Source organism: Suricata suricatta, chromosome 4 (assembly GCF_006229205.1).
Source record: "Suricata suricatta isolate VVHF042 chromosome 4, meerkat_22Aug2017_6uvM2_HiC, whole genome shotgun sequence".
Lineage (NCBI taxonomy): Eukaryota > Metazoa > Chordata > Mammalia > Carnivora > Herpestidae > Suricata > Suricata suricatta.
The window spans coordinates 2262463-2274999 of record NC_043703.1 but is presented as its reverse complement, the minus strand read 5'-3'; the positions used below and the strand labels follow the sequence as shown (position 1 = coordinate 2274999).

Genomic DNA, 12537 nt, shown 5'->3' with positions numbered 1-12537 from the left:
TTTTTTTTTTTTTTTTAATTTTTTTTGTCAAACCCTTGTGTCGAGGGCTGACTTTCAATAGATCGCAGCGAGGGAGTTGCTCTGCTACGTACGAAACCCGACCCAGAAGCAGGTCGTCTACGAATGGTTTAGCGCCAGGTTCCCCACGAACGTGCGTTGCGTGACGGGCGAGGGGGCGGCCCCCTTTCCGGCCACGCCCCGACTCCCGTCTTTTTTTTTTTTAATGTTTATTTATTTGAGAGAGAGAGCGAGAGAGAGAGAGAGAGAGAGAGAGAGAGAGAGCAGGGGAGGGGCAGAGAGAGGAGAGAGAGAGCAGGGGAGGGGCAGAGAGAGAAGGTGGGAGAGTCCCAAGCAGGCTCCACACACTCAGTGCAGAGCCCGACACGAGGCTCCAACCCACGACCCTGAGGTCATGACTTGAGCTGAATCAAGAGTCAGACGCCCAACTGACTGAGCCCCCCGAGGCGCCCCTCAAACATTATTTAAAGCACGACAAAGCAAAAATAAACAATTCTTTACCTTGCACCAACCAGAAATAAACCAGCATTACTTAGGGCAGTGGAAAGACCTTTCCAGATATTTCCTGCCTCTGCACTCAGGTACGCAGGTTCGCAGGAAGTCTGAGCACGGTGAGGGTGCCGCGGTGTGAGTGAGGCGTGCCCTTCACACGCCCGTCGCGTTGTTTCTGGATCCCCCCCACCCCCCCAGCCTCGCACACGTTACCATGAGTGACCCCGAGCCTGCTTCCTTCCGAGTCTGTGGGACCAGGTCCTTAAGGTAAATTCCCAGAAGGGTGATTGCCTAATCCCGGCCCCGTGCTCCTTGTTCTCTACAAAATTGCAAAACCCATCCACACGTGTTCTTTTTTTTCATCAAATAGCAAGTAAAAATGCAAAATAGAGAGGCCCCTGGGGGCTCAGTCAGTTAAGCGCCAGAATCTGGTTTTGGTTTCAGCTCGGGTCACGATCTCACTGTTTCAGGAGTTCCAACCCGCATCACTCTGTGCTGACACCGCAGAGCTGGCTTGGGATTCTTTCTCCCTCCTTCTCTCTCTGCCCCTCTCCTGCTCACGCTGTCTCTGTCTCTCTCTAAATAAATATTTACACTTAAAAGAGAAAAGAATGCCAAGTAGAAACAGAATCCCCTGGATTCTCACCCCTCCACGTGAGCCCCAGGGCTGGTGCTGAGAACAGTCGGGAGGAATTCTAACGAAGCAAGTGGGGGTTCAAGTCTCTGTTCTCTCAGTCAATATGCAACTGTGGGAAGGCTCTTCCTCTGTTTAGTGCTTCCTGTCCTCATCTGAAAAGGAAGTCCGTGCCTGCTTGACTCCTCTCAGGGTTTTTCGGACACTTAAGTAAAATACATGCGAAATGGAACATTTGCCAAAACGTATCCGTACGCCGATCATGATGGAAATATCCGATATTGTCATAGACCTGAGGTGATTCATACCACGCCTTCCAGATAGGAGACAATTAAGTTGAAAATAAACAATGAAAGGAGAAGTAGAAAACTCAACAAAAAGGCAAGAAAAGCCGACCTTGGTACTGACCCATTGGTGCAGCCGCTGCAACCTCCTTTTTCTCACGAATCGCATTTTCTTTACTCCCTGGCCGCGGGAGCCCAGGGCAGACACGGCTCTGCACCAGAGGGGCGATCACACTCCGGCCCGGCTCACCACCGCCTGGTGCCTGGGTGTCGATTTCCTCAGCGGGAACGGGGTATTTCCCCGCAAAAACAGGTCTGTTAGAGCCCGAACCCCCAGTGCCTCCGTGTGACCTTATTCGCAATGAGGTCATCAGAATGCAATCTGTGAGGTTAAGATGAGGTCATAGTGGGGTGGACCAGTGTGACCAAACAGGGACATGTGACACTCAGACACATGAGAGGAGGATATGACATCGGAAGTGCTGGGGGTGAAGCAGCTGCCGGCCGAGGGCCACCGAGGGCCACCAGCAGCCGCCTGAAGCTGGGAAGAGGCAAGGAAGGTTGTCCCCACAGCCTGCAGAGGGGGCACAGTCTGCGGACACCTTGGTTTCCGACCCTGAACCGTGAGACCCAGATCTCTGCTGTCTGAAGCCGCCGCTTCGTTGCGCTGTTACGGAAGTCTTGGGGAACTTACACACAGCCACCTGAAAACCCCCCGTGGCAGAGGGTGGCGGGCTCCCACGGGACACCTGGAACCCTTGTATTCCACGTGAGACACCAGCTGGCTCTGAGAGGTCGGAGGAGCAGGCGCCCCGGCCAGCACAGCCTCTTGGGAAAGCAGCTGGGCAGCTTTGTTCACACACACACACACACACACACACACACACGCACCCCTGAACATGCAGCCACCACGCCAGGGGGCGCCTGCACTCCCGGCCACTCGCCACGGAGCAATGACACCTGCACGTGGATGTTCACATCAGCTCAGGGCCAACAGCGCAAGAGAGAACCGACGCACTGGCTCCCACCCACCCACGCCACGGAAAACCACTCAGGGATGAAGAGAACCAAACTCTTGATACGGCCCAACAACCCGGATGATCTCCGGGGTGGTAACCTGGGTGAAGGAAGCCAATTCCAAAAGGTTACGTACCGTAGACCTGACCGACACCATGATCTTGGTGTGACACAGAGGGGTGAGGGCAGGTCTAGTCCCCAGGGGCTCGGGGTCGAGTGTGAAGCAGGTGGGTGTGGGTACAAGGGCAATGGCGTCCTTGTGGTGGTGGAAACTTCCTGTATTTGGCCGGATACAGGGCAGGACCCTGGCCTTGACATTGTACAGTCACCTTGTAAGATGTCACCATCGGAAAAAACGGGTAAAGAGTTGACGGGATTTCTCGGTGTTATTTCTTTCAACTACATGTGAATCTACAATCATCTCAAAATAAAAAGCTTTTAAAAAAATCGTGACGAGGAGGAAGGTAACCAGTAGATGTGCGGCCTCAGTGCGAGGCCGGGCGGCGGCAGGGGCCGCAGAGCCCGGGCAGGAGCCGGCACACGGGGCGCTGCTCACCCCGAGGCCCGTCGGGTGTCAGCTCCCACAGAATCGGAGGACTGGGGTTCTCTCCGTCTCTCTGGCCTGCCACTCTCAACGTTGGCTCACGGTCCGGCCACATGTCCGCAGGCTCCCACGCTTCTCCGGCTGTAGGTGTCGGGTCCGGGCCGACCTACCCCCACCCGCGTCCCTCCGAGAGCACAGAACCTGTTCCCGAAGCCTGGCTCACAGCTTCGTGGCCAGGAAACCGTCACTTATAAAACCATCTAGAGGAATGGAGCCGCTGTGCTTCGGTCAGGTCAGCCTGGATTAACCTTCAGACCGGGGACAAGAGCCAACCTCCCCGATTCAAGTGCAGAATCACATCTCCACCAGCCAGAGCGGAGGAGGCGGGCGGTGTGGTAACTCTGCCTCTCCTGCCATGCCTAGCCCTCCCCACGGCCGCCGCCAGGCACCCTGCCTGTGTCCCCGCGCTAGTCCAGGCAGGAACTGGGCTCTTCCCCGGCCCCCAGCCCCCGGCACACTGCAGGTACCCCATGCTTGCGGATAATACACAGTTGTGGACATGAATTATGAAGCATTAGACACATTCATTCTGCTCCTGAAACCTAATCAGAAGTACACCCATTTACAGAATCACGAAGGCTCAGGTTAGAAGCTTAATCAGTGCACAAGCCTGCAACCCACTTTGTTTCTGCAGAGGCTGTAAATCCTTCTTGCTCGGGGAGCTTCTAAATTGGATTTGTTCCTTCCGCTTTTTGAGTGGAACACAACCTGTGTGGTTATCCTCCGTGCTCATCTCTGTGTCTCTGTGACTTAAGCCCACAGGACTGGCTGCTTCCTCACGATTCACGTTCTCTAACTAGGGGAGGGCAAGGAAGCGCTGGTGCTCCAACGTCGAGGGGCCCGTGCGGCCCATCAGGTAAGCCAGCAACCTGCCTCGCCAAACTTTGCTTCATTCTTTTCTCCCCAAGTAAAGCTTTGACTAAATTAACTATTAGTTTGAATATACAAGTACCACATCCCCTAAGCAGAGGCTAGCCTGGCTTCTCTCTGTCTCTCTTTTCTCTTGTCCCTGAATCAGCAGTGAGAGATGATTCTGACCCGTAAAATGGTGATGTTGCACACCAAACGGAGGTCCCACCATAGTCTCCTTGAGATCCTTGGTTGGATCTCCACGCTCCCTGGACTGGACTTAAATGTCTGGATCTCGTTTTCAAAGCCACCCGCTGCTTTGCCCACGCCTGCCTCAGCCTCGGGCCGATCTGTCCAGTTCTGGTTTTGCTGCCTGTCTTTCCCGTACCACAGACTATAAATGTGAGACGTTAGACGTCAGCTCCTAGCAAAGCCTAGAGACAGTGCCCTTCCAAGAAGAAAAGATTTAGCAGAAATAATGGTGCATCAAGGATCCAGAAGGGCGTATGTGTGCTGAGGTCATTGCCAACTTATCTTCAGGAGAAGTTCTGCCTGTGCCAAGTGTGAAGCATCAGACTCCAAGGCGGGGCCACCCGGCAACATCAGTTGGGTCTGGGCTGATCTGCAGGGTTCGCAGAACCCATTGTCCTTGGCGCTCTCAGTGAGGACATTTCCAAACTGTCACCCTGGGGACAGTAGAGGGCGCTGCGGGCAAACACTAAAGTAAACGAGAAAGCGAACCTCCCAGAAGGAAATGTGATCCCAAGTGCTGGGTACAGCTCAGTCCAGCACACGGTCAAACTCTTCTTGCTCAAAGCTAACGGGTCTTTTCTGTTTGTCTGTGTTCTTAGCTGCTATCCCTTAGGGAGGCTGCCAGCCCCTTGCGCGTATTTGAGTGAGTTAACATCTAAAATTCAGGCCGTCTGCCTGGGTGGCTCAGTCGGATGAGGGTCTGACTTTGGCTCAGGTCATGATCTCGCAGTCCGTGAGTTCAAGCCCCGCGTCGGGCTCTGTGCTGACAGCTCTGAACCTGGAGCTGCTTCGGATTCTGTGTCTCCCTCTCTCTCTCTGCCCCTCCCCCTCTCATGCTCTGTCTCTCTCTCTCTCTCAACAATAAATAAACATTAAAAAAGTATTTTAAAACTTCAGCCCCTCACTTGCACCGGCCACATTCTTGTCCTCAACAGTCACATCCGGCTAGTGGCTGCCATGTTGGCCGGCACAGACACGGACATTTCTATCATAAGAACGTTCTCCTGAGCAGCCCTGTTGAGATCTCAGTGCCCGTGTTGGTTACAACTGAATGAATATGTGATCAGAGCCCCTCACCCCCAAACCTGCCACTTTGCCACAAAGGTTATTTTGAGCTGATGGGATTAGGAAAGAGCAGACACGAGGCGCCGGGGTGGCTCAGTGGGTTAAGCGTCTAATTCTTCATCTTGGCTCACTCAAGTCATGATCTCGAAGTTCGTGAGTTCAGGCCCTGCGTCCGGCTCTGTGCTGACAGTGTGGAGCCTGCTTGGGCTACTCTGTCTCCCTCTCACTGTCCCTCCCCTGCTCATTCTCTCTCTCTCTCTCTCTCTCTCTCTCTCTCTCAAAATAAGCAAATAAACTTTAAAAAAGAAAGGAAACAGCAGACTCAAGTCCTGCCATGTCCCCCACCGGAGAGCAGGGCGCGAACCTGCCTTGCAAAGGGGGACCAGGGAGGGGAGAAGGATGGCGATGGTGACAGGAGCCTCTGCGTAAACGACCTCGCTGAACAGCCCTCAGCTTCCGTTAGCTTCCCGTCTGGTTACTTCCCACAGCGTCGGCTCCTGGAGGCCCAAACCCTGTTCCCGTGGTCTGGTCACTTCACAACTGACCGTCTTCGGTGACAGCGGTGGATACGCCCGGGTCCCGGGCTGGACGCTTCTCTGGGCCTCCGAATCCCGCATGCCTCCGCTCCTGGGGAAAAACCAAATTATCAAAACAAGTGACACATGTCTGCCTTTCCTCCCGTTAATCTGTCCTTTGCCAGTTTGATATAGACCCCTGCCCTGAGAGGGCCGAGGGAGGTTTTTTCCTGCCTGACACAGGCCACCAAGACGAACAGAAACACGGACTAGTCGAGCGGAGAGGCTGAGCCTGCAGGTCTTGGGCACAGAGGACATCCATGGCATGAAGTCACCTGGATTCCAATCAGTGACATCACCTGGCCACCCTTCCAGTGGCTTTCTCTCCTTTTGGAGATAAACTTCAGTTTGAGAAAGAGGAAGATATTTTTCAACTAAAAAGTAAGGGAAATATTGGTCTGAATATCATTTAGGATTCTGTTCCGTATAAATTCTTGATTAATTAAAAAAATTTTAAACTAATTAATTTAAGGGAGAGAGAGAGAGCAGGGGAGGGTCAGAAAGAGAGGGAGACACAGAATCAGAAGCAGGATCCAGGCTCTGAGCTAGCTGTCAGCACAGAGCCCGACGCGGGGCTCGAACCCACGAACCAAGAGATCATGACCCGAGCCAAAGTCGGACGCTCGACCAACTGAGCCACCCAGGCGTCCACAGGTTTTTTTTTTAATGTTTTATTTATATTTATATTTGAGAGAGAGAGAGACAGTGCGAGCGAGGGAGGGGCAGAGAGAGGGAGACACAGAATCAGCAGTCTCCAGGCTCTGAGCTGTCTGCACAGAGCCCAATGCCAGGCTTGAACCCACAGACCTGAGCTGAAGTCGGTCCCTTATCCAGAGTGATCCCCCCAGACGCCCCACTTCTTGATTAATTTCGACTCCCAAGTACATTTCTGTTCCTCTTAATGACTTGAAAACAGTCTTTTAAAAGTAACAGATGAAACTGAAGCTGAAATGTAAGCAAGTATATTTAACTAGATCAAATACACATGTTTCTAGAGTTGACACAAACTCACCATTATCTCCTCTCATTTCATTTTTTGGTGATAAAGACTCGGGTCTGAAAAGGTCAGGCAGCTCTCCTACATGCTCAAGGCTATGAAGGACCCGGACAAAAACTTAGACGATTCAGCAGAATTCTGCTCTGTTCAGCCCCACTGCAGCTTAGCCAGACTAACTCCATTTTAACTATGCCCTCCATTTTGTCTAGCATGACTAAGCTTACTGGGAACTTTAACGCCACCTGAAGTTCCAGGAAAAGCCATAAAATACGGTATGTGCGACGACTGCACAAACAGGTTAGGGAAGAAAAAAAACTCTCCCCACCAACACCCCTGGCCAACTAACCAATAAACCAAAGCCACATGGGTCTTACATGGGGGTAGCCAATCATGTATAAGGTCTCCTAAACCGCCGATGGGAATCCCCTAAACCCTTTAAAAGAGGCCTGCATGTCGACTCCAGGGTCCCACTTTGTAAGTGGTTGGCCTCCATGCTGGAAGTTTGACCTGACAACAGACGCTCCTTGCCCTTGGCCTCCGAGGGACTCTGATCAATTTCTCGCCGGTTCAAGGGCCCTAACAGCTATTGCTGAGGATTAGAACTCACATCCAGACTCAACCTAGTCTTTTTTCCTTTGTGTTATGATTATAGAAGATGTTTTTATTTAAAATGTGGGCCTTCTAAGATTTTTCACGGAGGTTAGCACTAGCCAGGTTTTTCCTTTTATACAGGCAGATGTTTTACTTCCGGTCAGCCTCACCTCCTGAACGGAGGGCACTGAGGCGAGTTTCAGGATCTCAGACTCAGGGCATGTGCTTTCCCTGGGTAAATGCAGGGAGGTAGGGTGGGGAAATGGTCCCTTGAGTTTTGTTTTTTTTTTAATTTTTAATGTTTTATTTATTTTTGATACAGAGAGAGACAGAGCATGAGAGGGGGTGAGGGCAGAGAGAGAAGGAGAAACAGAACCGGAAACAGGCTCCAGACTCTGAGCTAGCTGTCAGCACAGAGCCCGACGCAGAGCTCGAACCCACGAGTGTGAGATCTGACCTGATCCAAAGTCGGAGGCTTAACCGACTGAGCCACCCAGGCACCTCTGGTCCCTTGAGTTTTATGTGAGACAAAGTGGTTAAGAATGCCAACACAGTAATCCTGAGATTCCGGTAAAGAATCAGACTGACCTATGGGAAGAGATTATGGTGAAACGGCATTCAGTGTTCACCACCGGCCTCTCCTGGGATCCCCGGGGAGCCTCCCGCTGATGTGGCTGATGTGGCACCAGACGATCTTGAAGAATGTTCCAGGCAGATCAATAGCGGCATCAACATGTCAATTGGTTATTTTATTTGTGTTTTTAAGATGCGGAATCACAGCAATCATTTGAAATGGGCGACTTAATTTTTATGGAAAGAATAGGTCCCTTTGTGCTTCCGCATTTCAAATAAGCCCCCCACCCTCCCCCCCCTGGGGAAACCAAATCTACCAAAGTCTAACTGGCTTTTTCCATAAGTCTCAAAATAAAAATTTGCTGATCCCGGACATAAATTTCATTTTTCCTTCTGGCTATATCCTCTAATCGCATCGCCCTTCCGTGCAAAGCTAAAAATCATAGGCAGGATATCACAAGAGATAGTTCTCAAAGTCAAGGACAGCCTTCCAATCATCAAAGGGCATGGTGAGGAGCTGCCCCCACTGTGGGGATTAAATTAACAGGAATGCTAATTGGAATGCAACGCCCTTGTCAGTGTTATGTTAATTCTGGTCCCCTCCTGCTTCCTAAGAAAACTACAGATTATTTCAGCATTAATGAAGTTTCGGTTTTGTGGATGAACACGACAAAACGTTCTTACAGGTCTTCTGTAATGTTACGCAAGAGGCTACTTGGTAGCAAAAGATCTGAGTTTCAATCATTCTCTCTCCGCTCAATCTCTGAGCCTGGCTGGTGAGGACAGCAGCCTGGAGGCCGAGCCTGGGGAGGACAGTTGAGAGGTGAAGGTGACCCCTCGACATTGCCAGAGAGACGGCCAAAGGTGTCTAGTTCTGAGGTGATGTTTGGAAACGAAGTGGGTGCCCGCATTTCGGACGGTGACCGTTCCTCTCCCTGTGGCTTTGGCTTGGGACGACCGGTCCTAATATGGCGGTGAAGCAGGTCCGCGCCCAGTGGGTTCCACACTCCTACTTCGGCCACCACGCCTCCACGCTGGGCCAGTGACAACCACCACGGCACAGCTCTGCAGCTGAGGCGCGGAGACCCCCTGAGATCGATCTGCACGACTCTTCTCTGCACAGATCTCCTCCCCCACCCCCCACAGGGGAAGGCTCTGGCACCCCGAGTTCTGTGGGAAGGATTTTATCCCCCGGATTAGAGTTGGCTCTGAGGCTGGGATCTCTAGAGGAACCACTGAAATGTCAATATTTAGGGGCGTCTGGGCGGCTCGGTCGGTTAAGCATCAGACTTTGGGTGAGGTCAAGATCTCACGGTTCGTAGGTTTGAGCCACTTGTGCCCTCTGTGCGGACAGCTCGGGGCCTGGAGCCGCTTCCGATTCTGTGTCCCCCTCTCTCTCTGCCCCTCCCCTGCTCATGCTCTGTCTGTCTCTCTCTCAAAAATAAATAAACATTTAAACAAACAAAAAAAAATTTTAAGTGAACTGATGAAATAAATAAAAGTCCATGAGTTCATATTGGGACTAAATAACCTGGTGGTTAAAAAATAAAGAAAATAGGGGCGCCTGGGGGGCTCAGTCGGTTAAGCATCCGGCTTCGGCTCGGGTCATGATCTCACGGTTCGTGGGTTCGAGCCCCGCATCCAGCTCTGTGCTGATGGCTAGCTCAGAGCCTGGAGCCTGCTTTGGATTCTGTGTCTCCCTCCCTCTCTGACCCTCCCCCTCTCATGCTGTCTCTCTGTCTCTCAAAAATAAATAAAAAACATTTAAAATAAATAAATAAATAAAATAAAAAATTCTGAGTAAGATAAGTAAAATAAAAACTCATATTTTTACTGAGTAGAATAAAAATTCAGGAGTTCATACTGATAAAAATCTGGTGGGTACCTACCACCTGAACAAGTGAAGGAAGTTAGAAACGTTCTAACTCATGGATGTGGTGGGGACTACAGGTTTATATACGTTTGTGCAAACTCATGGAATTGTACAGTTAAAATCATGAAGTTTATTGTTACGTAAATCATGCCTCAGGAAAAAGAAAGAACACACCTACCAGTTCTAAGCCCTGAGCGCACAGTACAGAACAAAATAATGTTTTCCATTGCAGCTAACTTTGACAGTCATAGTGATATCGATGAAAATGAATGAGTATGTGAAGTGAAAGGCGGTAAGGGGACTATTAAGGCAGGAAGCAGGAAAGAAGGGGAGTGTAGTTTACGTAGAATGGCCAGAAGCGGCGTGGTCCTGAGGAACCTCTGGCTACACGCATGCGCCATGTCAGCGTCAGGAGAAAGCCCTCCAGCAGAAGAGGTCACCCGTTTGGCACCTGGAGGGGCAAAGAAGCTGGCGTAGCTGGGAGGGACGGAGCAGGGGACAGTGGCGGGGGACGGACTTGCACAGATCACAGAAGGGCCGGAAGGCCTTGGAAGAAAGGAACTTTGGATTTTGCTCCAACACGGGAGGTCATTGGAGGGATCTCTGCAGAGCAGTGACGTGGCCTTCCATCTAAGACAGATCCTTCTGTCGGGTCGCCTCGGTGGCGTCTGACTCTTGATTTTGAGGCTCTCAGGGTCCGTGGTGTTACAGGAGGGCGGGGACGCTGGCCTGTCTCACGGAGTCCAAGAATGAATCCCACGGACAACAGAGAGTGGGCAAAGCGATGGAGTTTATTGAGCTAAAGTTACAAAGCTCTCAAGAGTAAGAGGGGTCCCGACTGGGTTGCCACCAAGGATTTTTGTCTTTGACTTTTTATTGGGACCTTATCGGAAAGTTTGTGAGACTCCAGTCACGGCTCTTAGCCTAGGCAGGTCTGGAACATGCTTAGCCTTTGATTTTTGGTTTTTTTTTCAAAACTGCTTCAGCCTTCCACTTGCAGCAGTAACCTGCCTCCCTGAGGATCTCTCATCTAGCCCCGCCTACTGTTAACCCCTTCCCTACTCAGTGGGGGGGGAGGGTCTGCACTGATACCGACAGGCCCGGGCTTGCTTAGAATTCTTTCTCTTCCTCTTTCTACCCCTCCTCTCTCTCAAAACAAATTAACTTTAAAAAAAAGATCATTCTGTTGCTGTAGGGAAACAGGTGAATTTAGAAGGTGTTATGGGGGAGTTGTGTCCCCCAAGATCTGTTAAGTCCCCACCACCAGCACCTGTCAGTGCAACCCTATTTGGAAGCAGGGTGTTTGCAGATGATCAAATTCGGATAAGGTAATCAGAGGGGGCGTTAGTTCAATATGACCGGTGTCCTTAGACGAAGAGGCAAGTACTGCGACATGAGGACACTGGCAGGAGGCATGTGACATGTCCAGGAGACGACACAGGCAGAGATTGTAGCCATACCGCTGTCAGGCAAGGGATGCCCAGGATCGATGGCGCCGGGTGAAGCCACAGAGGGCAAGGCTCGATTGTGGACTTCTGGCCTTCAGACCATGAAACAGTACACTTCTGTTGTTCTGTGCCCCTCTCCCGGGGTGTGGCAATTTGTCAGGGGGTTCCCCCCGGACACCAACACTAGGTGCCCTTGCCATCATCTCCTAGCCCGACAGCGCTTCAAGCAGAGTGTGCGGGGAGGCAAACTCTGGATCCATTGCCAAGGCATGTGGTGTCTAAACGCGGTGTCTCTCCGGTGAAACGGGGCCCCAAATGTGGGGCTACGACGGAGGTGGAAGCCGGTGGGGCAGGCAGCGAGGGAACTCACCCGAGGCGGAAAAGGGATAAAAGTTTGAATACAGGGCAAATGAGCAGTGGGCAGGGGGAGGCGGTGGTACGGAATCCACTCGAAGGGACAGCAGAGCAGAGGCTGTCCGCAGGGAGGTAGTGGGAGGGGGCTACTTAACAGTGGGACGAGCAGGAGGTCCCGCAACGCACGGAACTCTCCCGGTTTTGGTAACGGCGCCCGGCTGTAAGTAGCCCGTGGGCCAGGTAGGGCCTGTCGCTGTCCCGAGGTGGGTCTCCTGACGGGCCTGTGGGCATCAGCCAGGCCGTGGCTGTGGGCCCTTCCTGCATTCCACCGCTCGAGCCTGTTCACCGCAGAGCGGCCTCCTTAAGGCAGGCCCTCAGGAGGAGGGGGCCGCGGGGGGCGAGCCTGCCCTCCGGGTTTCTGACTCGAGCAGCGGAAACGGCCCAGCTCCCGCTTACGGAGGCGGGGAGCCTGACGGCGGCCGCCGAGCCGGACGGACCAGCTGGGAGTCCAGGGGAGAGGGCGGGCTGCGCAGAGGTGCTCCTCCAGACCCGCCGCCTGCTTTCCAAGAGCAAAGTGCTCGTCCACGAGGCAGCGTTCTGCCCCACTCCCTAGAACCCTCCCGGCCCCAGATAGGAACTACATAAACAACCCACATCCCAAGTCACCAAGGGACACACTGACGCCCCAACCAGCTTTCCAGCGAAACTCCAAGGGGCCCAGAGTCGGGGCCCTGATGGGTTGGGCATTGAGCTTGTCAATCATGGAGGACCAACTATGACTGGCAGAGGCCAGTCTGTGGGCGGGGCGAGGCCGGATTGAGAGCCCGCTTCCGGGACAGCGCGGGGCGGGGCCGCCGTGTTTCCGGCGGCGGCGCGGGGCGGGCCGCGAGCCCGGAAGCCCGCCCATGGCC

At 52.6% G+C, this 12537-nt stretch overlaps 2 protein-coding genes across 2 annotated transcripts in view; one reads left to right on the top strand and one right to left on the bottom strand.

Annotated features, from left to right (window-relative positions):
- The window catches only part of LOC115290411, an 8983-nt gene extending 3151 nt beyond the window's left edge, over positions 1-5832 (bottom strand). The window contains exons 1-5 of the mRNA XM_029938397.1: positions 5761-5832; positions 3671-3845; positions 2582-2721; positions 2328-2388; positions 1553-1810 (exon numbers count right to left, since the gene is read on the bottom strand). Coding sequence (XP_029794257.1) covers positions 1553-1810; positions 2328-2388; positions 2582-2721; positions 3671-3845; positions 5761-5832 — 706 coding nt within the window. The remainder of the gene's footprint in view (positions 1-1552; positions 1811-2327; positions 2389-2581; positions 2722-3670; positions 3846-5760) is intronic.
- A 3087-nt stretch (positions 5833-8919) lies between these two features.
- Positions 8920-12537, top strand: part of NAXD (NAD(P)HX dehydratase) — a 19431-nt gene continuing 15813 nt past the window's right edge. The window contains exon 1 of the mRNA XM_029938396.1: positions 8920-8993. Within this exon, the coding sequence (XP_029794256.1) occupies positions 8920-8993 (74 nt within the window). The remainder of the gene's footprint in view (positions 8994-12537) is intronic.